Below are 24,607 nucleotides of genomic sequence, written 5' to 3'. Positions count from 1 at the left end.
GGAGACAACTGCCTTACTGGCTAAAATACACTTGTACTCACTGCTTATGTGACTGCCCAGACACAGCTGCTCCTGATCACAGGGATCTCCTTGGCCAAGGTTTACTCAAAAGGAAAAGCTAGGGAAGTAGACCCCCAAGGGTGTGTGGGGAGAGAAGGGTGAAGATAGCTACAAGATATTCCTAGGAACCTAGAAAGCTGCCATAGGGATGGGTACAAACTCAGTAAAGACCTGAGAAAGCCCTCAGTTCTCACCTGAGAAGGATGAGAAGGCTAAGACTGTCTCAGGCATCTAAGATTTGACATCTCTGTTCCATCATGGGCCAGTCAGGAAGCTAACCAGGAAGACACTTGATGGGTGCATAACAAAGAATATACCCCACACATTCTGTTCAAGGAGGCCAATTAACAAACAAAAGCAGATAAATAAGAACTCTGGGACTGTCCTGGGGGGAGAGGGCACTCTTACCATGAAGCCTGCCTTCCAAGTATATTGCACTGCTCTGTCTGGTACTATAGAGAAGGTATGACACGAACAGAGGATGGCCAGGTAGGGTGTCATGCCAGGCATTAAGCACCAAGCCACCCTTCATGGCAAGCTTCTGCTCTTGCAGATCACCTTGGACCTTGCAGATCGCCTTGCCCCTGCCCACAGGCTTGACATTCAGCACTTCCACAGAGGCACTGGAGGGGGCATTCAGGTTAAAGTGTCTGTCTCTTCCAAGTGGTAGGAGTAGATCTTCATGCAATGACCTTGACAACATTTCTCTTATATTTTTGGTTGTGAACCTAGCCTTTAACAGCTGAGCCATCTCTCTAGCCAGACATTTCTCATAGGTACAGCCCCTACAGTTCAGCTGCAACTGCTCTCCCCCACTTCCCGGGGTCTCTCTATCCCAGTGCTCTCACCACCTGCTGCTCCTCACAAGTCTCTCACCCTGCAGGGCCTCCTCAGAGTGTCTGTCTCTTTCTTGTCACTCTTCTAAACCATGCCCTTTTCTGCATTCATCATCTTGTCTTCTTCTTTTAACTCAGTAGCTTCAGGTCTTTCCTGAGTTACCCTCATACACACTGAGCTTCCCTGATGACATCATTGCACTGTGTTCTCTATCCCCACCAGATCCTGGCTGGTCTAGCTGCCTTCCAGCAAGTGATGGACTTAAGCCACTGTTGACAAGAATCAGCAGTGCTGTGAAACCTGACCACTGGCTATCCACAGCCTCCAGCACTGCTCCCTCCCTTCCCAGCCTCTCCTGTTCGTCTCATTTCCATGCAGTTCAGCCTTCTGGCCTCCCCTCTATTTCTGACAAACCCCAAGCCCAGCATAGTCCTGTCCTTTATTTTCATCTAAAGTTTTAGGACATAAACTGAGCATGCCTAGAGGCATGTCTCTTCTACGAATGTGCTCCATAATATTAAACAGAGCACGCTTAGGGATGTGCTGACATTCTCCATATAACTCTCTAGTCCCCTGTGCTTCCTCTGCTCAAGAGAGCACTACTTAGGGAATGCCCCTGTGTTCTCCTTCCCTCCTGAAGATAACACACTTCTACTCTTTGCTGTCTGGGCTGTACTTATTTTGGCTTTGCATTCACCAAGACTGGAATCCACTGCATTCAGTTATAAAACCTCCTGCTAGAACAACCTGCTAAGATTTGATTTGATTTTCAGAAAGTGAAAAAGAACTAGGTTGAAAGTCAGTACAAGTACAACTTTGTGTGTTTGCTTTAAATCTACACTTAGCTGAATCTCTTAACCCATGACCATCTAGGGAGAGAGCACCAGAGTCACCCTTCCTTCTCAGATACAAGTCATAATGAACAATCACTACAGCTTACAGGGGCTCTGAGACAAATCCCCACCAATTGACAGCCACCGCCTTTGCTTTACCCCCTGCCCTGACCAGCTTTTGGAAGGTAAAAGAGAAATTTTCCACTACTAAAACCAAAATATGCATCAACACAGAAACTGCCTATAACAACAAGTGTCTCTGAGAACAGCTTCCCAGAAACAAGGAGGTAAATGCTGACAGAGCCAAGCTGTGGCCAGCACACCCTCATCTCACACAGCACCACCTTCACTGAATGGAGTCCTGGAGCAAGGGCTGGTTTTCTCTTCTTATGTTCCAAACTTAGATCCTACAGGAAACCAAAGGTCCCCAAGGGACACTGACCATTGACAAATCGGGTTCTCTGAAGCATTGATGTTCACATGGCCCCATCAGCTGCAGGCAAGGAACCTAAGACAGCCCAGGAATTTACTAGGGAGATCCCCAAAGTGAGTCATCCCACTGTGTTTCTCCAAGCCTCTCACTTCAGACGCTACAGTGACAACTCGGGATCATTAATAAAATGGTTTCAAAGGAGCTACAGGAAAGGAGCCTTCCAACAACCATCATAGCCAGCAGCTAGAGGGAGGGAGGTCCTACCAAAGCTGGGAGAAATCACCTTCTCTCGATTATTACCTGTCTAGCACAGATGCCCTGACAAGACCAGTCAGAGAACGGCCCAAGGCCAGGGTCCAGACCAAGAGAGAAGTTGCAGAGCAGGACAAAAGCCTCAGTGCAGGACAGAGCAGATTTGTTGTGACAGCTTGCAGAGGCCACAAGGCTGTGAGTGGCAACTGGCTATGTTGCAGTGAAGCCATTCCTCCTGAACTCCCTCCAACTTACCTTTTTGTCCTCTTTGGTCTTTCTAACATTTCGATGAGGCCCAAAAATGTTTTGCATTCCAAAGGCCTTCCTGGACCAGTCTCTCTTCTGGGTACTCAGTGGGGCCTGAGCAAAGCTGCCCTCCACCCGGTATCGGTCTGCAGGAATCTTACTCATGGGAGGGGGCAGTGTGCCGCAGTTGACACTGGACCACCCGTCAGTAGAGTCTGTGTAGGACTCCTGGTCACTGGCATGTCCACACTGCCACTCTTGTAGCACATGGACTGGAAGCCACCTCTGGTTGAAACCACAGCTGGAACCTGTAGCACCCCTCTTGGAAGGGGGTACAGAACTCCTCAAGGAGGCTGGAGGGACCTCTATGTGAGAGGCAGGCCCCGAATGCTTTAAGTCCCAGAACCTGTCAGTGTGGGGGCTGGTTTCCAATGGGGAGCCCACCTCTGGGTCGTGGCAGAAAGCTCCATTCCAGGGTGCAGCCCAAGGCTGTGAGCCTCTCCCACTCACACCTTCCCACCCTGGGCTATTGCCCTGACCATGCTTGCTTGAGCTCCCACCCAGGTCAACTACAAGCACCCTGTTGCTCTTCTCTTCCTGGTTGAAATTGCCAATGCCGCTGTCACTATTGCTGCTGGTGCTGTTGTTCTGGTGAGCATCAGCATCCCCATCTAGAAAGGCACGGGCCCGCACGCCCTCAATCAGCTCACCCATGTCTCGGTATAGGACAGAGATGAACTGAAGCACCGGGAGGGAAGATGCTGGGAATTCCAAGCAGCCACTCGTGTCTGGGTCAGCTGTGCATGCAAACCCAAACCTTCGTGCAATGCCTTGGTGAATCTTGTGATGAAACAAGTCTGGGTCCACCATGAATACGTGGCAGGACGTCCTTAGGGCACCTTCATCCTCCTGTGCCAGGCCTCCATCATCATTAGTCTGCATGGTCACCAGCCCGAAGAACCGCCTGTCGTCTGGGCACACTGCACTGAATGCCAGCTTCTCAGCAGGGTACTCTGCCACCACACCAGCCCTGTCAGTGACCAGCTGCACACAGTCATGCATGACCTTCATGGTCACCAGTGAATGGATCTTTTGCTCAGCCCGCAGGCGGCGCATGCAGCCACGAATAGCCTGTAAACTGTCATGCTCCAGGTTGGAACTTGTAGAAGGGAGCTCGATGGAGCCCAAATAGCCCACGACCATGGCAACATTTAAAATACTTGCATCTAGTCCAAAGTCATCATGACTGTCCAGCCCCACGGTGAATACAGAATCATCATTGATAACTTTTGATATCTCTTCCTTGGAAAGCATGCTGGGATGTGGGGCACAGAGGCTGTCCTGGCCAACATCAAGCCGTAAAGCAGCTGACTCAGATAGAGACCTCTGCTTCAGCTTCAGTGGCTCAGGGCCACTGGCACAAAGACTTGGGCTTTCAAAAATCATGTTGAAAATACCACCAGATTGTACCTCTTCCACAACCCTCTCTGCCCTATTTATACCCAAAGCTTTAGAATCAAGTTTAGGCCTCAGCCAGCCTTTCCCCTCATACAGGCCGCCTTCTTCATCACTGGAACAGGACTCTACATGACTGGTGCCCTCACAGATTACCATGTGCAGAACTCCAGAGCATTTCCCAATTAGTTTCACCACATCTTCGTGTGAGGCTTTCTTCACATTAATGTCATTGATGGCAAGTATCTGGTCTCCAGCCCGGAGGCCCACGAAATCTGCAGGGCTGCCCCTCATGACACAGCTGAGCACACAGGGTGCCTGTCCTGACAGGGTAAAGCCGTAGCCAGCTCTGCCTCGGGCCACTTCCACGCTCCGCACTCGAGGGGGCACAGGGCCAGGCTGCCGCTTCCCTGGCTCCCCTGCCCTGTACATCCTGGTGCACCGTCAAGGCCAATTGCATATCCCACTATTCCAGGGATTCCACGTTTCAAGGAATGTTCGATGTTTCTGGGTTTTTGTCTTGAAATGTTGCCCTAAGGAGGAAATACAAATACCTTGTTATTAAAGATCCCATATCTCTAACCTTTTATGTCATTACCTGACTCTACAAAGTAATTCATAAGAGTCTCCACAGTCACCACATAAATGTCAAGGTGAAAAGCAAACAATCAAAATTTGGTGGCTCTGATGCTGGGCTAAGAACCTGCTATCAAAGTGGAAAGCTGTGGTCTCCTCCAGGGTTCCTGAAGAGGATGTACACAGAACAGCCTGGAGGCCTCTGAATTCAGCCTGGGTAGAAAGAGGCTAAGGTGCAGGCCCAGGCTCCCCTGAAGGCTCCATGGAGCCTCTTATAAGTCCAGTGTGAAGAACAGGGCCTACTGCTGTCCTGGGGTCAAAGGCCCAAAGATTACCCAACTCTTTTATCTGATCCCAAATCCCCTCTACAAAATGTTCTCCCATATCCCATGACTCTCCCACAACTAATTTATTTTGAAGAAAGCACTATGCTAGGAAAACACAGAAATACGAAACAACCTCAATCAATAAAATCATGGAGGTCATCCAAGAGAAGAGATAAAAAGAGCAATTGAACAAAGCAAAGCAATGCTGTTCTGACTTACTTATTCCAGAGGGCATGACTTCAGAAAGAACTGGTGGTTATTAAAATCCAGGCCTGAGATTCTAGGATATGTTGCCTTATTGGCTGTAAGTCTTAGCCTTTAATGGCTGAGCCATCTCTCCCAGCTCCTTGAGGGTATTTTTCAATCAGCCTTAAGAAAATGTACCTAATTTACTCTAAAAAATATAGATCACTGTAGGAAAATTCTATGCTTACCAGTTAACACCAAATGAACTGTAAACTTGAAAAAAAAAAAAAACAGACTAATGTTAGGGTCCCCCCACACCACCCAGGACAGTGATCCACAGGATTCCTGGGACTCGGCACAGAGCACACCCAAGTTCAGATTCATTACACTGAAGGACTCAAGGTAAAGAGCAGAGGGAAAGATACACAGGAATGCCCAAGAAATCAGGCTCTCCCAGGGAAATCACAAGGACACACTTAATTCCCTCTAACAAGGAGCTGTGACAACATGCATATGTGAAATGTCCAAGCAGGGGCCCAGCAGAGACTCAGAGTCCAGGGTTGTCTCTACTGGTGTCCTCTGTACAGTATGTATAAAAACTCCAGTCTCCCAAAAGAAAAGCAAGTATAGACATAAACCACATTGTCTACAGAGCCAGCAGAGGCACAAGGAACCTTTCCCACCAGTAGAGGCAGATGCCGTCCCCGCATGCAGGCATCTCTTGGATGGGTGTCTAATGTTGTGAGAACTCTACTGCTTAAGACTCTTTCAAGATTATCTTTAAAAACAAAACAGGGGTGGTGGAGGTGGCTCAGTTGGTAAAGCACTTGCTATGTAAACACAAAAGGCCTGAGTCTGATCACTAGCACTTAAAAAAAAAAAAAAAAAAAAAAAAAAAGTGGGCAAAGCAATGCATACCTGTAATTCCAGGACTAGGGAGAAAGAGACAGGATACTAGGGACTTATTGGTGAGGTAATGCAGCCTAATTGACAAGCTACAGATTCAGTGAGAAACCTCATCTCAAAAAATAGGATGGAAGCCAGATGGAAGCCTAAGCCCAACACTCAGGAAGCAGAGGCAGGCAGATTGTGTGAGTTCAAGGGCAGCCAGAGCTACCCTTGAAGAACCCCCCTCTCTCCCTCTCACACACACACACATGAGAGAGAGAGAGAGAGAGAGAGAGAGAGAGAGTAACTGGCTTCCATATGCGCCACATGCACATACATATATTCGTGTGTATGTACACACTACATATACAACATACATCACACATACAAATAGATATCAATACACATACATCTATAACCATCATACTCAGAAGACTGAGGCAGGAGATCTCTATAAGGCTGAGGTCAGCCTGGGCTACAGTATGAGGCCCCATGTCGGGAAGAAAAGGCAGTACAGTAGTGGTTGGAATGTGAAGATCCAAACTACAATAGTGAGCTTGGGTATTTGCAGAATACGTCACTGAATTAATTACTCTCTTAAGACATTCTTGTGTCTTGAGATAGTTTCTAGTAACAGAATTGAAAGCAGATTCTAAATGATTTACAGACACACCAAGGCTAAATAGCTAGATGAAGTGAAGAGCATCAGGAGACTGTAGGAATGGTCCTGACAGCGGGAACAATGACACACAGGATGCATGTTTGAGTAGAATAACTTTTGATACACAGGTGTGAAGAAAAAACAACTTATCTATAAAATATGACATTGCTTAATATCTAAGTTTAACTATCATAGTTTAACTATTTATTACTCATTAATAAGATGTATATTGAAGCTGGAGTAAACTCCTATATAGAAATGATGAGCATATGAAAAGCCCTGGGCTCCACCCCATGCTGAAGATGACCAAGAAGCTGTTTTAAGATCTCACTGGATCTTCTCTGAGCAGTGATGAGCAGAACTGGGTCCCTAACACATTTGCACTGTAATGCCCACAACTCATGCATGACCCCTCTCCAGCCACAAAGCCTGGCAAATGAGCTCAAGTTAAGGATGTTGAGATAGGGAGACAGAGTCCTGATCATTCAGGGGAGCTCCATGGAGTCCTGGAGCCCAGTGAAAGGGATGGGAGAAGTATCAGTAAGTTAAGACAGCATGTGCATCTGGAGGACCCAAGAGTAGAGCCCAGGACATAAGATGGAGGCAACAAAGCCTCCAGGAAGAATCAGCCCTGTGACACCATGACTTTAGCCAGGTCACCAGACCCACAAGTCACCACATGGCAAGCTGTCAAGCCACAGCCTTATAGTTTCTTGTTTTGGCAGCTCCAGAAGCAAACACAGAGACTGAAGAAGGGGCACAGCACGGGATGGTCTGCCTGGGACAATGCTGACCATGGTGTTACTGTGAAAGTCAGTCATCACTGTAAATTGCTCCAGGACCAGAGGTCAGCAGTACCAGGCTGTCCTTCAGGACCAAGAAACCCCTTGCTTCTCTATACAAGAGTCTATGGAACACAGAAGGCACTGGGCCTGAGACAGGCCCTCCTCAGAGCCCAGCCCCATCAGCGAAGATACTACCAAGACTCATTCTCTAACAGGACCTACCCCCAGCAGATCCACATCCACCTCTTGCCCTCCCCACAGCAATCACTTCAAACAGCCACCTGGCACCACCTATACCAACATCTACATCAGGCACACACCAAAGACCCATAGCTGCCCCACTAACAATATGCCACAGGTACAAACTGGTGGTCCCTAACCTCCCAATTACTGTAGCAGCCTGATACCAACCCTAACTCCTAGTCCCTTCCTGAAGAACCTTGTGGAGGCCCAGGCCTGTCCTCCTGACCCACCAGGACACTGTGCAGAGGTAGGATCCAGCAGGTTCTTAAGCCACATGGTTGTCACCAAGCAAGGCACAGAGCAGCAAGGTGAGAAAAACAGCTCCTTTCTGTGAAGACCTCTCAGCCCACAGACTAAGGGGCCACAAGGCTTCTGCACTCAAGGACACCACTGACTTCTGACACCTGCTGCTTCATGAATTACTCCCAAAGGCAGTGGTGACCCCGCCCTTGGCTACAGATATCCCCAGCTGTTGTCAGCCATGGAGTCCTTCACCTACTAAGGAATCTTCTGTCTGCTTCTTCTTAAAGACCCAACTCCTGTCTAACTGAACTCCAAGCCCCCACTGAGTTCTCAACAACTTGCTATAGCTGAGTAGTGGAGGCTCACACCTTTAATCCCAGCACTTGGGAGGCAGAAGCATGTGGATCTCTGAGTTCAAGGCCAGCCAGAGCTATACAGAGAAATCCTGTCTTGAAAAACAAACAAAACAAAACCAAAACAAACACCTGCTGTCAACACACAAGCCACATACATGTCTTACACACAAAGCCACCCCTCCCCTTTCTCTCCTCATTTCTCCTCTGTACCTCTCTCCCCTATTACACATCAGCCTCCTTAGGAAATTCAGACCCCAGGGCCTCAAGCTGTCCTCACCACACTTTCCTAGTCATGGCTTTCTGACACTGTCTCTGCTACAAGGCATCCCACCCACCATAGGGCCCTGGGTTCCCTCTCAAGTCCTTTACATCATTGTCCCCAGCCCTTCAGTATCTCTTTGGTCCCCTCATTGTGCTCCCAGACTTCTGAAACCAGGCCCTCCCTTCCCTTCTGGCTGCAGCTCATGGCTGGCCTCCCTCTTGCAGCAGCTTCTCATTCCCCTGCTCCTTCTGCTCATCCTCTAGGCATGGGTCCCAGCTGTCTCCTCATCCCCAGGGATTTCCACTCCATGACTGGTCTCCTATATGCTCATCTCCCACAAGCATACCCAACCACAGTCCCAGCCAAGTCCAAACACCCTCAGAGGCAGGGCCAGCTCCCCAGATTCAAAGAAGGCAGCCAGCCCACAAGGGCCACGGAGAGAGCAATCCAAAACCTTGCCAAGGACACAGATACCAGAAGGTGTCACCTTAGGATAAAGATACACAAACAATGACAGGCCGCCACAATAGAGTATCTCCTAAGCCCAAAACATGGAGCTGCACGGTGACCATAGAGCAGAGCAAAGGGAGCCAGAAGCTTGGAGGCCTTGTCTCTGAGCTACATAGGAGAATGAAACATAAGCAGGGTTTGTCTGAAAGGGGACAGGAGGGCCCCTACCTCAAGGGCATGTTTGGGGTTTTCCAACTTAAATTGTAGGTTTGTGTAAGGAGAGAATTCTCTTCAGTAAACCCTGGCCGCAGCTGAAATTGAAGCCAGGTGACAGCATCTGGGAGAATGTCTGGCCTTGTGTGACTTTTTCAAAGGGAGGGGAGCTAAGAAAAAAGGAACCCAGAGAATAATGGGAGGGATCGAAAAGACAGGGCCCCCCACCCTACCCTGCAACTCAAGGGACATGAGCTGTAGTGAACTTCATTAATCCTATCCAGTCTCTAAATGAGCAGCTGGTGGCTTGGATCCTAGGAAAGAAAAATGGTTAGTGTGTACCAATGTGAGTTAGTTGGTTTAGAAGTTAGTGGGTCATTCCCCAGAGTCAAAGACAGACAAGGAGCTCTGTGCTCAAAAGTTCTAAGGGAACATGTAAAGTGCCCCATAAAACAGAGAAAAAGGACAAGACTGTACCACAGACAAAACTTAAGCTGAGAGGACACACAACTTCAGCTGCCAAACCTATAGGACCAAAATCTCCAGACCCAGTCCACTAACACATCAGGCTAGCCCTCCTCACACCAAGCATCTGAGTGAGTGAGCGAAGCTTTGCCCATTCCTAAGACATAAACCTGTGGTAACCAGGGAAGTGTGACCAGAGAGGGCTGCACCTCCATCTTGTGTCCCCATTGGGATGTGATGTGATGATCCAGCTGGGCCTGCAGGCATCCAGATGAGATCTGCTCAGATTCGTACAACACCAGGTAGTTTTCACCATCTGTCAAGGATCATCATCGTACTCAAAGACACCAACTCTGGTTGCAGGGGACAGGTAGACCACTGTGGGGGAACCCAGCCCAGCCCAATGTCCTCACACAGGCATCAGCAGAGAGGTGGCCAGATTTGTCAACAAACTCACGACCACTCCCTAGAAACACTAAACAGACTGGTGCCCTGTGCATACTGTCCCCAGGTTGGCCAATTTGAGGCAGCTCGGTCAAGGATATGAATGTCAAGAATCCAACAGATACCCATAATGCTCTACAAGCCCTGGCAAGTGTCATCTGTCTGGATGCCCCCAGTATCCTAGTGGGACATGGCAGGGTCCCAAATGCCCCAGGGAAGTCGAGTACCCCCAGTCTGCCTTTCTGAAGGCTGCCTTCTCAGGCAGTATGCCCTGCCTGTCATCCCAAGGGCACCTCAAACAGCTTCACTAAAAGGAGCAGGCTGGCCGGGCAATGGTGGCGCATGGCTTTAATCCCAGCACTTGGGAGGCAGAGGCAGGCAGATCTCTGTGAGTTTGAGACTAGCCTGGTCTACAAGAGCTAGTTTCAGGACAGCCTCTAAAGCCACAGAGAAACCCTGTCTTGAAAAACAAAAACAAAAACAAAAAAAGAAAAAAAGAAGCAGGCTGCTGTGCCCACATCTGTCCCACACATCAACACAAGAGCTTTCTCCATGCCAGGCATGAGAGAAACAACAGGAACAACATGGGGAGCTCACTCAAGGAGCTGCAGGTCCTGTGCAGAAAAGAAAGAAGGCACCAAGCAGAGGGCAGGAACATGGTGGCTCCACTCCTCATCACCTACCCACCTACCCTGCACCCTCTTCTTGGAACACTCTTCCCACCTCCCACTCCCAGGGCCACTATCAGAAGCTCAAACCCCATGGGCTTGCTTCCTGCCCTTGTGTACTGGTACATGGATGTGTGGCCACGGTGGGAAGTTTCTAGAGGTACTGAATGAGACTTCTCCCCCTCAAACCCACATTAAGGCATAATTCAGCAATGCAACAGTATTAAAAAGTAGTGGGACATTTAACACATTAGGCAACCCTGCAAAAGTAGTAAAACTGGTCTCAGGAGTGAGTTTCCACCAGAGCAGGCTGTTAGAAAGGGTATATTTGGTCCCTCCCTGATGGCTTCTTCTTGCTTGTGTTCCCACTTCTGTGGTGCTAGATTGTCATGGCCATGAGACTGACCATGTGCCAGTCAGTAAGGGCTAGTCAAATTTGGAGAGATACACTAACTTCTTGACCTTATAGAGTACCCCAAGGTTGGGTACCTCTGTTATAGTGGCAGAAAGAGATCTATGGCAGGGCCTTTAGCTGGTACCCTATGATCTAGAGGGCAAGGCACATCCCTGCCCCCAGAGGAAGCTCTGCCAGCAGCTTCTGAGCCAGAGAATGAGGGGTCGCTCCATAGTCCTACTTCGAAGTGGAGAACCTTTGGGAGATAGGGCCAACTAGGGGAAGCTAGGTCATTAAGATATACTCAGGTTTGAATGCAAAATGTCACAACGACCTTATATTTCAAACACTTGATCTCCAGCTAGTGGTGCTATTTGGGAGGTTGTGAAACCTTTAAGGTGTGGGACTTTACTAGAAGAAGTGGGTCACTGGGGTGTGGACCCTGAGAATTAGCCTGGTCCAGTTCCAGCCTGAGCTCTCACCTCCTGATCTGCACAGATGTAGCAATCTGCTGTGCAAGCTCCCACCACCAATGATGCCCAGTCACCATGCCTTCCACACCACATTGGACTGGATTCCCTTAAACCAACCATTAGCTAGTCAGCCTCTCCTTCCTGGGATTGCTCTGTCAGGTATCCTATCTCAGCAACAGGGAAAGTAGTGAAGGGGTACCAGAACCCCAGCTCCTACCAGCCTGTCCTTCACGTCCTGGCTGCCATGAGGTAAGCTCTGCTTCACAGTCTGCTCCCCTCCAAGATGTACTTCACACAAGCTCAAGCAATGAAGTCCCCCGACCAAACACATGCCCATATCAATCACCCGGGATCCTGATGAGCACACTTTCAGAAGGAAACCAAACACCAGAGGACTGACAAACGCCCTGGCACATTTCCCAGCTGCCCATAGCAACAGGGCCTTCCAGTCTCCAGGAAAGGAAACTTGGGCTGCCTCATTCCCTACTCCCAACTCTTCACCCATTACCCTGTGCCCAACCCAACCAAACACCCCCAAAAGTGCTGGAAGATGACCGGCCAGGGACACAAGAGCTCTCCAAGTTAGGCTGAAGTACAGTGATATATGGCTGGGGTCAGGGCAACTCCCTGCTCCCTGCCAGGTTACCTGTACTGGTTACCCTATAAGACAGGCACATGCTGACAGCACTGCCTCTCTAGCTGTCCCAAGGTTCAGCAGAACAGACAGCACCTCTATCGTTGGTCACATCTCCAGTAGGGTATGTAAACAATGGAGGGGTATGCAATGCACAGGTTTCTCAGCTAGGCAGGCAGGATGCCCTGCTAAAGTCCAGTTACGCCAAAGAAATCTAAAGGACTCAGGGAGGAAGGAGGATGACAACTTCCAGCCTCCTGTTCAGCACACTATGTCTACCACTCCCCCGGAACACTCACCTGATCTGTCTCTCCAATCCACACCCTCCTAGAAATATATTCATCCTCACACCCAGTCCTACTCTGCCAGCCACCATTCAATGACACCTAATGCTCCAGAGTCCCTGATTGTGAGAGACAGCCAGTGAAGCTGTCCTATTATGTACATGGTCTAAACAAGACATCAGAACCCCACTAGGGACTCTGGGAAAGGGGGCCTCAGGAAAACTGAGGGATGTGATTCCACACCACACAGTGTGAACAGGGATTATCTCAAAGGCCATAACTCAGGACGTATGAAGTGCCAACAAGGAGATCCACAGATCCATCAAGTTCCTAAGAAAACGATGGCAACAGAACCACCACCAGATGGAACTAAAGAGGCAGAGGGCCTGGGGGGGGGGGTGGAGTGGGCACTGGATCCTTCAAACCCTCCTAACAGGAAGCAGGTGAAAGTGTCTCAACTGTAGAAGAGCACATTCTAAGAAGAGAGACAAGACTGGGAAGTCTTGGTGTTTAACAAGGAACCTGCAGCCATTGCCAGTCCAGACTTCAGAGTGGCCACAGCTCTGACGCCATCTCATCTCCCACTTTTATTCACACTGAGCAGGAAGGCCTGCAGTGGGGACAGCTTCACCTGACATTTGCCATGGGTATGTGCTGGCAGGTTGGCAGCCTATCCCTTCAGTTTCCTCTACATATGGAGATCAACTGTTCTCCGGAGCCTTTGTCAGGGCTTCATCTGCACCAAAGCCAACTCAAGTGCTAGATTCTGACCTTCTATTGCCAAGGAATGGCCACAAGGAACACATTTTCTCTGTCCCAGGGCTACTGGGACCAGCAATTGACAGGGAGAGGTGACCTCTGAGGTTGCCCCATAACCAGGCCTCCTATTCTCCTGCCCTTAATAGTACTCTTGCCTTGGATGTAAAATGGACCTAGTGACTCATTTCAAACTACTAAAACATGGCAAAAGTGATGAAGTGTCACCTCCAAGGTTAGGTTACAAAAGGACTGTGGCTTTTGTCTTGCCCTCCCCCTTCTCTCTTACTCTGAGGGAGATGTCAGGTTGTGAGCTTCCCTAACTAGACACCCACATGACAGGGAGCCAACACAATGGGAAGTCTGCCAGCAGCCGTATTAGCAACCTTGGAAGAGGATCTTCTGGGGCCAGCGACTGCCACAAATGAAACTTGGAAGCAGCTACTCCCACTGCAACTAGGACTGACAGCTAGATCCCAGCCTGTGTGAGCCCTGACAACAGAATCATGCTGTGTAAGCTACTGTGCTGGGGACCTCCAGCTGTTCAGCAGTGGATGACCAATGTCATCCACAGAGAACACAAAATGAAAATACCATCACTTGATCTACCATCACTCCACAATAAACACACACACAACAGCATTGCTTATTCCTAGGTGGCCAAGCATGTACAGGTGTTTTTTTCACACAGGTTCCCTAAAATTGAGTCTGTGACAGGATGACAGGATAGCCAGGCTGCAATATCAGAGCTATTCCAACAAGCCAAAGAACTGGCTGGGAGTGACCGCCACTGGACAGCCACCTGATAGCTCAAGATCTCATCATCCAAGTCTACTAATCAATTGACAAATGAAGAGATGAGATCAAACACACCATGGATCTGGACCTCCACTCAGAGATGGTTCGCAGAGCCTGCTGGAAAGTCCTTGGCAGCTCATGTGCCCAGTGTGTTTGAGAGAAGCTCAGCAGTCACTGCACTGTCAGTGCACCCAGGGGCTGATGGTGCAGCCCTGCCTGGCTGAACAAGAAGAGTCCCTCCCCTCCCATGCTCTTCTTGAGGCAGTGTTCCTCCAGGGTCTGCAAAAGTCAATTAGGCTCCAAGAAACCTGAGGTCAAACATTAGGGTCACACAGTTGGCTCTACTCTTGCATAGCAAGCCCCTTCTCCCAATCCCAGTCACAAAAAGACAAACATGGTATGTGCTCACTCATATATGGATTTTAGACACAGAGCAAAGGATTACCAGCCTACAATCCACACCACCAGAGAAGCTAGGAAACAAGCAGGACCCTAAGAGAGACATACATAGTCCCCCTGAAAAGGGGAAAAGGACAAGATATCCCAGGCAGTCTTAACACCAAAGATTCAATATACTGCTAAGCAGCAGCATAGAAATTAGGCATTAAGAATTCCTTTAAATAGTGAATCTGAGTTCATCTTAGAACAAAACATTTCAAAGGAGAAAGAAGAAGGGATAGTAGAGAAGAAAGTGAGGACAGTCATCTATGGCCTGCTCCACTTCTCCAAATACACACTATCATCACAGCTGAGGACTGACAGGCAGAGGGATCAGAGGCAACACAGCTAGGCTAATGCCACAGCTGTCACATGAAACAAGCTTTAAATGCTGGCTGAGCTATCAGCCCTCAGGAGACAAGGCATAATGATCATGGGTGGCTTCCACAGCCCCTCCCCAGAGAACTCACACGTGCTCAGCTCAGATCCCTGTTGCACCCTCCAAGTACAAGCTAAGCTAAGGACCCAAAGAGCGATGTTTCCATAGAAAGTAGAGCCAGGACTCGTTGCACACCCAGGGACCCCAGAGCAGAGACCAGGAACACAGAATGTCCAGAGGATGGATGGACCCTGCCTCTAGGCAAAGCTCAACTCACACTTACCTGTTTTCAGATGAAAGTGCAAGGCCACCAATGACTAGAACACTTAGAGATCCAAAATGCACCATTTCACATTGCCTAGGTTCACCCACTACATAAAGGGTAGTAGAGACCCCATTGTCTGCATGCATGCAGAGCCTCCAGCTACTCACAGGATCACAATAGAGGTGAGGTGAGAGAGCAATGCCACTGCAAGGGTGAGGGAACACAAGAATGGACACTTCATCTTGTTCTCTTGGGATTCTACACTACAGCAGTGCAGAAACTGACAGTGCCAGTTTCTGCAGTGCCCTCACAGGTAGAGGATACAATTTTGGGCATGAAAGGGTGCCATGAGCCATAGGAGCCAATAAGGGCCTGACTGCATGGAGTCTACCTGCCAGAGATCAAAGACCTTCAAATGCAATAACAGCAGCACACTGACCCAAGAAATCAGCAGAGGGAGTACCCAGCCTCCATTACTACTCAATGAGACCCCACAGCCAGCTGAGACCAGGGCTGGCCTTGGGAATGGATGATATCCAAGCCAGCCATAGTCTGCTAGGTAGAGTCCATTTGTCAACTCATGCTTCCTGCTCTTGGCAACAACCTAGGTTTCTGAGTTTCAGAAAAGTAATAGGACACACAGAAGCCACAGCTTGTCAGGACATGTGTACTCACTGTCAACGGCTCTACAGTGGCAATTCTGATCCCAGAAACACATAACCAGATCCAAATTTTAGAAATATTTAATAAAGTAAACCATCCCAATTTTCCATTTCATTTTTATTTGATGTTTTCTTTTATCTCTACTTGATGTTTATTTCTGTTTGTGGTTTTTAAACCTGTGCAAAGTGAGTCTTGGAAAGCAGTTGACTGATTTCACAAACAAAAACATGAGACACATCATTAGATGCTGTATAAAAGACAAACAGCTTTTTGGCCTTCCAGTGTCTCAAACACTACACAGAAATATTTTCTCTGACAAGCCCAATGATAAAGAGACAAGGCTGTTCCCTGGTACCCAAAGTCCCACCCAAGGAGCTTGAGCTTCCTGCATCCTGGGGGCACCCTGGGGGCACCCTGGTCTCCTGTTTCTAGCTAACTTTACTACAGTTGCTTCAAAACTGTCCCCCACAACCACTACATAAAGGACAAAAGAGTAACTGTCTAGAATTCTATACCCAGCTAAACTAAAAAGGAACTAGACAGTAAGAAGGATGGCTTCAAAATCAGGAGGAAAGGTTCTATGTTACTTTTCTTAGCTACCAAAAAAGTGAAGTTTTAGCAAAACAAGGATGGACCTCAGATCAGAAAAGGAACCTGGCACACAGGAACACAATACAGAGCAGTATACCACAGGCAACCCCAGTTGACAGCTCTGTGCAGATCTTGAGACTTCAGAACATACTGGAGAATGGTCTTCCAATACCACCAGCTGTGGTAGTGGACTAACATGAAGATGTAATGAAATTCGGTTTTGGTACATCAGTGACAGCAAGCTCAATCCACAAGTGCATGATGGGAGTTGTGCTCCAGGGCTTTGCTCAGCTCACTGATGGCAGCTGGTTTAAGCAAGAGGCCACACTGTTAAAAGGGGCATGGAGACATGGCCCAGCGGTTAAGGGCTCTTGGCTCAATTCCACACACACACACACACACACACACACACACACACACACACACACACACACACGGAGACATGGCCCAGCGGTTAAGGGCTCTTGGCTCAATTACACACACACACACACACACACACACACACACACACACACACACACACACACACTTTTTTTTAAAAGATGGGACATGGGGGAGAATTTGCTGAGACCTGAAGACTCCACCTACCTAGGGTGGCCCTTATGAGTTGGGCAAGTAGCACAAAATACCTGTTTGAATTTAAAACCCATGGGTTAGTTCCCAGTGAACAGGTGTCATGGAAGGAAAACTAAGACCATGGCTCAGAGATAGATGAGCAATGTCCAAAATACATGAATGTAGCAGACAGTGTGCACATGTATGTGACTGCCTGAACAAAGAAGGGAGCACATGGGGATGCCCTTATTACAAAGCTGGGGACAGTGGAGTCATCAGAGAACAAGGAAAGGAAACAAAAAGGACAAGTGACATTTTCCCCTTCTCTTTCATTTAACTCCAGACCTTTAAAGACATTGAGTGGGGTCACTAACCAGGTAGTTCCTACCTGGAACAGATGACTTCTCCATGAGAGAAGCTCGGAGCCTCTAAAACAGTAGCCTCTGAAAATCAGAAGCTTGTTTGCTTTGGGGCTTGAGGTTTGGGGACCTTTTTAAAAGATTCTGGGTTTTATTTTTGAAGGGAAGGTTGATTGTTTTTTAAGACAGGGTTTCCCTGTGTAGTCCTGGCTGTCCTGGAACTCAATTTGTAACCAGGCTGGCGTCTAACTCAGAGGTCCACCTGTCTCTGCCTCCCCAATGCTGGGATTAAAGGTGTGTGCCACCATGCCCAGAAAGATGGTTTTCTTAACTATGTGTACATATGTGTATATGCTCATGAATTTCAAAGCCTTGGGAGGCTAGAGGGATCCGTTCCTATGGGACTAGATCTACAGGGAGTTGTGAGCTGTCCAAGGCAGGTTCTGGGAACCAAACATGGGTCCGCTGGTAGAGAAGTACACACTCTCAACCACTGAGCCATCTCTCTAGCCCAGTGATTTTTGTTGATGTTTTGAGACAAGGTCTCACTTGGCCCAGGCTCAGACATCAAGCCCACCACCATCCTCCTGAGTGCTTGGGTTACAGGCTACTACTCAGCAGATATCTGGAAACTGTAGTTTTCATTGGATTGTTGGAGGAGTAGGAACATTCACCTCCCTAAAGAGAATAGAACAAATGGACACTATACCCTCTCACAGCTGGGCATTATTCATCCAGAAACACTTCCACGGGGCAGTGAAACCACAAACTACTGCAGTCCTTACTGTGTAGGACCCTTGGGTAGACCCATGTGCCCCACCCTTGGGAAGATGCAGGACACAGCTGTCCTCAATGAGAAGAGGTAAACACATCAGGGGCTTTGCAGATGTAAGCCAAGAACTTTGAATCTCCTGGCAATCCTAAATGTCTTCAAAGACTAAGGCAGAGGGAGGCTTAAGACAGAAAAGAAGGCCATGTGATTCTGGAACCAAGTGCCATGGATGTCCACCTGACATAAGAAGTAAGGTGATTCTCACTAATCCCCGAAGGACATGTGGCCAATGAGATCCACTGCACATTTCTGGCATCCAGAGCTATGAAGAATAAACTGTTGTTTTAAGTCTCTAAGTCTCTGCAACATCTCAATAGGAAACTAAAGCAAGTACTGACTAGTAAGTAAATGTTTGCAAGGTTTCCAGCAATCAATCCCTCTCTCTCTCTCTCTCTCTCTCTCTCTCTCTCTCTCTCTCTCTCTCTCTCTCTCTCACACACACACACACACACACACACACAATTAAGGGCTCTCAGCCACCCCATACCATCATTGTGCACTTGCTGACAGAGCAAGGCACGAAGCCCACAACGAAGGCAGCACCCTCCCTCAGCCAGATGGAACCAGCTTGCTGGGCCTGTCTCAGATACAGATGTCAAATGACAACAGGATTAAAACTACAGAGCTCAGCCTCAACCTCTCCCACCTCTGGGATCCTCGAAGGACCTACTGCAGCAGCCAGTTCACCAGGCTCAATGTCACCTCTGTGACCACACACCTTCCATCTTAAGGTTGTTGTTCTAAACATAAGGCAAAAAGTGAGCCAATCCTTGACCCTGGGCCCTGTCCTGTGTGCCACATAGAACCACAAAGTGCCTCCTGTCACAAGCTGGCACTCAGTGATGCACTGCAACTTGGTCCTCTCAGTATGGACCCTTGCCTTCTCCTGACTCCTGCAAAGCCTGGAACATGCCACTCCGAGTATGAGGACCTTTCCTCAGCACTGGTATTTGCTGGCCTCCTCTGCCAGCTCTCCAGCTTCTCCTCCTCCCTGTCAAAGGCAACCCTCCTTCTGAGTCCCCCTGAGGGTAGTTTCCAAGTAGCTTCACAGAAATGGCCTTGCATCTTTTAAAGGCACCTGCTCCCTGCCCTCACCACTTCAAGGTCCTACCCGAGAGCCTTACCTAAGCCATGCCCCTCTACCACCATGACTTTCTGTCTCAACAGTATCCCTGAAGCCCAGGTCCTGTCAGACTGACCTGAGTACTTGGTACTTGTCATCCAGCCCCCAAATAAAAAAGGTGTAACATTTTTATTTCAGTTTTTCCACGAAAAAACTTCATACTGACAACTGTGCTTCCTTCAGAAACTTTTAAGACAATCCCTCGATTCAAACTTGATTTTGCCCCTCTCCCATTACCCACACACACCAGTTGCTTACTGTAGGCTCAAGGTTTTACTCCCAGGGTGACTTCCCTTGTACCAGCTCTCCCTCCATGGGTCTGAGCCCATTCCAGGAGCCTGGGCCCCTCAATCTGTATTCTATGGGTCAGAGCCCCTCTGTCTACACTCCAGGGGACTGAGACACCCCCACCCCCGCCCATCTACATTCCACAGCTAAGTCCCGTCTACAATCCACAGTCCTCCCCCCCCCCCCCGGCTATACTCCACAGGTCTGGGGTCCCTGTCTACACTCCACGGGCCTGAGCACCTCTGTCTACACTCGACAGCTCTGAGCTCCCTTGTCTACGCTCCACAGCTCTAGCCCCTCCGTTTATACTCCATAATCCTCGCTGTAGGCTGCCCTGTGTTCTTGCCCTACATTTCCTCAGTTCGGGTCCTTGGAAACCGTTTCTGCCCAAACAATGCAACCGCGGGCTGTTTTGGACATTAAATTCCCCTCACTACCGGCCGGGCCCGCTTCTGAGCAGGGTCAGATCCCGCAGAGTCCGGCGGGCTGCGGCCCGTGCAGAACCTGCACATCCGGCCCGTGCGGGACCCCGGCCGCTGTCCGCGCGAGCAAGTTCCCGGAGTCCCGCGCGAACAAAGAAGGCGCGGGCGGCGCCCGAGCACGGCCCCACGGCCGCAGGCGGACCAGCCCGGGCCGTGCGGGGGCGCGCGCTAGGGAAGAAAGACGCGCGAGGAGGCGCGCCGGCCCCGCTCACCTACCGGGCCGCCGCTTGCTCCCGCCGGGCGCCCACCGAAAGCACCAACGGTCACCGCTGTCGCCGGGCCGGGGGCGGGGCTCCGGGAGGGGCGGGGTCCGACCCCAGATAGCGGAGCTCCCGCTCCTAGGGGCCGAATCCAGTCATTGTAGGGCGGGGCCCAGGATCTAGGGGGCGGGGCCGGTGAGGGGCGGGCCAGGCCGTTGTGGACTCGGTGTCTCCGACCCGCGAGGTCCAGTTTCTGGGGGCGTGGCTCCAGGAAGGGCGGGGTCCAGTCAATTTGGAGGGTGGGAATAGCGGTCTCGGAGGCGGGGTTCACTCAGGATCCAACGGGACTCAGGGTTTTGGAGGATTCAGGGTTTCGGGAACCGGGTTTGATGTGGGAGCGGGTCAGACCGTTAGACTGCCCAAGTCAGGGACTTTCAGGGTCCCGCTTCTGGGGGAGGGGCCCCTGGAAGGGCGGAGTCCAGCTATTGGACAGCCGCTCGGGGACCGACGAGGTCCAGTTCCCAGGACTGGAGTGCTCAGGAAGTAGGGACATGCCCGAGACAGAAGACCTAACGGAAAACACAATCTCCTGGGCAAAGGGCTAGGCAGGGGCGGGGCGGGCCTGCAGGCCGGGGTGGGACTTCCGCTCGGTAGAGGAGGTATTGGTCTAGCTGTGGGCTTGAGTTGCCCCTTCGAGCTGCAAAAGCCAGAAGGAGTTTTTTGTTTGTTTGTTTGTTTTGAGTGGCTGCAGAGGGCTCTTCGCATGTAGAGAAAAGTGATCACTTCGTCATCCTTCAGGGCGCAAGGCACCTTGTGAGGGGTGGGCGGGGAGTTGCTCACCTGCCACGACAGAGGTGATCCACCTGAGAGGTGTGCCTTTGTGATGGAGAGAGGTGCACCTACCCTGCTGCAAGAACACCCAGGCTATGATGCAGTAGTTTGCAAACACTAGTTTTCTAGCTCCTTCGCCCAACGTTTCCAGAACACTTGTCTACCCCAAGGAGACCTTCCTTCGGAGAAAGACGACAAGGCGGGATTCCCCTTCACTTCCCAAACTGTCTTCCTGGGAAGCACAGCTTCTTCGTAAGTTTTCATTCCCAGGTAGTGGCTAGCTAAAGTACTTTAAGAAAACAGGTCACTGGGCGTTTTCTTGAAAGATCCACATGTTAAGAAAAAAAAAAAACTTCAGTCTAGGAATTCATTGTCTGGGCCCTGTTTTTCTCAAACACTACCCCCAACCTGGCTCAAGCTTCTTAAACTTGAGATTAAATCACCACGGAAAAACCCACAGCAATAACCTTCAACATTCGCTTCCTCCCTTAAATCAGGAAATGTAAGTCATGGCTAGTAGCCCCTCCAGTGCTTCCAGAAGGACAGCAAATCCCTGGGTTCTGGTCTGTGTGCAACTTCAGGTTAATGCATTAGTAGACACATTGGCTGTCGATGTGTCCTGAATAGGAAGCCCTGTGACATTGGGCCAGTGGCGATAGCATAGACGCTGTTTCTGTGGATGCGCTGTTCTGTGGATGTGGTACCACCTCATACCTCTTGTCTTGGCCTCACCCACCTCCTCAGAATCTCTCTGCCCTTTCTTTCTTGGCCCTGCTTCCTCCTCTCCTGTCTTTTTCCCCTTTAAACATTTATTACTGATTCATTCTCCAGTCTTCAGCCAACCCTTGCTACTTGGCACAGCCCCTGTACTCTTGGGTGGGTGGGTCACTGAGATGCTAACAGTCTTCCTGATGCCTGTAACCCTGATCATCTGCTCCCCAGTGGACATAAACTATCCTGAAAGTACAGAGAAGGGGGTAGGGGGAAGGCAGGGAGCCTCTGCTCCACGACTAGGCCAGAAGGAAGCAGGTCACAGGCAGGGCCCTGACTACCAGAGCTGTGGGTGGGGCCTAGAAGAATGGACAGCAGCCCTCAGAGAGGTGGTGAAGGATGTCCAGCACAGGGGACTTGTTTGCCTTTTATTTCCTGCACACTAGCCTGGCTTCCACATGCCTTATACTTGGGGTAGGAACAGGAGGAGAGCTTAAGGAACAGTCCCCAAGGGCCTGGGATCGTCAGGCTGGTGGAAAAGCTGATCACAATGTGGAATCTCTACTTTTCCAGCCAAGACCCTTGTGTGGTCATGTATGAGCAGATCATGTGCAGCCCATGTTCTTCTGTTCCTTTACTGCTTTAGGTTGCCATCTCTATGATTTGTCAATCTTGGGTAGCTCCCTCCCTTACAAGGGCAAGCATGCAGAGCCCAAGACAGCCAGAAATCAGTCACCTGTCTGAATCCTCAGGCAGGGAATGGTGGCTTCAGCCAAGGTGACCACATAAGGAGCCAAGCTGGACAGCTTTAAGTTTTGAAAGATGGGCAGGGAGGTGGCTGCACAGTGTATATGTGTTTGATGTCAATGAACTGGTGATGAGGATGTTGATATGGAAACCACATGGGGGTTCCTCAAAACATTAAAAATACAACCATGTCATCAAACAATACCACTACTGGTATGTATCCAGAGGAAGTGAGGTTAGTATGTCAGACAGCGGTACTCCATGCTCATTGTAACACTGTTCACAATAGCCAGGATATGGAACCCACCTATAAGTAGGGGGATAAAGAAAATATGGGATTATAATAGCATTCTATGCAGCCTTGAGAATGAACTAGAGGACATCATGCTGAGTATAAAGACAGGCCTAGAAAGGCAATACACATGCCTGCAGCTTTGGTCTGCCCTGCTGGGGCCTCCCATAAATGTACTTAGCCTTGTGGGTGCCCAGAACTTTCCCCTGCCAGAACAGAGCTGTTACAAGTGCATTGGGGAAAACCTTCCCCTGGAGCAGAGCTGTAACTCTTTCACTGGGGAAACTTTCCCCTAGAGGAGCAGAGTTGTAACACTGGGGAAACTTTCCCCTGGAGGAGCAGAAACACAACACTTACATTTGGTCCCTTGACTCAGATAGGCTCTCCTGGTGCCTATACTGTCCCTCGGGGTCTGAGCCACACTGGGACCCTATCCCTCATCTCTGGACCACCCACAACAAACTCCCTTTGGGCTCACCAATCACTTGGCATCCCATCTACCAGTGACAATCAGGTAAAGTTTACTCTTTGGTCAGTGTAAACATTTCCCTGAGTCTGAGGAAGTGACCAATGAGTGTTTGGAACCCCTATTGTACTCTTAGAGGAGGAGGTACCCCCCAGCCAAGGTCTGTAAGGTTACAGCTGGCCCTCTTCTCCTGACCCTACACCCCATCCTTAGAGCTGCAATCCTGCAGTCTTCTTAGGCCTGACTCCTGTCTTCCCTAGAGCTGCCACAGCTCCTCTAGGCCCTTGTGGCTTTTGAAACTGTTACCTGACCCCTTCCTGTGGATTACACACACACACACACACACACACACACACACACACACACACACACACAGAAACCAGTTTCCATCTTTGCCTTCTGGCCTCTATGAAAGCCCTGGTACCAGTCACCAAGGGGAAGTCACAGACCCCCATTGAGTACAGTGATGATCCACTGAACAGCTTGGTTCTCATTGGGTCCTCCCTGAGTCCTGGGGATGCCTGGGACTACAGGCCTCATTGACACTTTCCTTCCCCTCTCTCATCCATGGGAATGGTGCCTTCCATACCCTCCCAGTCCCCCTTGGGATGCCTCTCAGAAAACCTCCAGCCTCTACACCTGGCACCCAACCTGAGGGGATCTAAATTTATTCACTTTTCCAATCAAATTTAGTCTCAGTACCCCTTAGATAATTAATCCAAATAGCTGCATAATGGCACCCTAGATCTTAATATTATTTGGGACCTGTACAACTTCTGTGAGTGATGAGGGAAATGGAAAGAGATTCTCTATTTCCAATAGATAATCTATTCTCTATTTCACCTCCACTCCAAGTTCTCTCTGTACTTTCTGTTCCCATACTCAGTTCCTTCTAGCTAAGAAGTCAGGGTCAGGGTGTTTTTCCTTATCCCCGGTCTTAGGATCAAGTTAGGGTCAGGGTGTTCTTTCCCTGACCCTTTTACCCTACCCTGTCCAGATGTCCAGCAGCCTCTTCCCCCACCCACCCCCCAGGTCCCTGTGCTCTGCTGAAGATGCTGCTCCACCTATTGGCCACCTCTTGTCATCTGCCCACCTGTATAGGCTCAGCTCTGGGGTTGTCCTCTGGAACCAGCTGTTATCCCTACCCCACCCATAACCTTCCTG

At 49.6% G+C, this 24,607-nt stretch overlaps 1 protein-coding gene across 4 annotated transcripts in view; it reads right to left on the bottom strand.

Moving 5' to 3' along the window:
• The window catches only part of Rgs12 (regulator of G protein signaling 12), a 96,368-nt gene extending 75,803 nt beyond the window's left edge, over positions 1-20,565 (bottom strand). For 3 of the 4 annotated variants that reach the window (XM_027387131.2, XM_035452636.1, XM_035452637.1), the window contains exons 1-2: positions 20,413-20,565; positions 2,671-4,649 (exon numbers count right to left, since the gene is read on the bottom strand). In XM_027387131.2, coding sequence (XP_027242932.1) covers positions 2,671-4,548 — 1,878 coding nt within the window. In that variant the 5' untranslated portion in view covers positions 4,549-4,649; positions 20,413-20,565. Of the gene's footprint in view, positions 1-2,670; positions 4,650-20,408 lie in introns of all 4 variants that reach the window. The other variant, XM_035452635.1, reaches the window with a different exon arrangement.
• Positions 20,566-24,607: the final 4,042 nt, after the last annotated feature.

The sequence above is a fragment of the Cricetulus griseus genome (genome assembly GCF_003668045.3).
Source record: "Cricetulus griseus strain 17A/GY chromosome 1 unlocalized genomic scaffold, alternate assembly CriGri-PICRH-1.0 chr1_1, whole genome shotgun sequence".
NCBI classification, from domain to species: Eukaryota; Metazoa; Chordata; class Mammalia; order Rodentia; family Cricetidae; genus Cricetulus; species Cricetulus griseus.
Note: the sequence above shows the minus strand (reverse complement) of the source record. Positions and strands in the feature narration are given on the sequence as shown.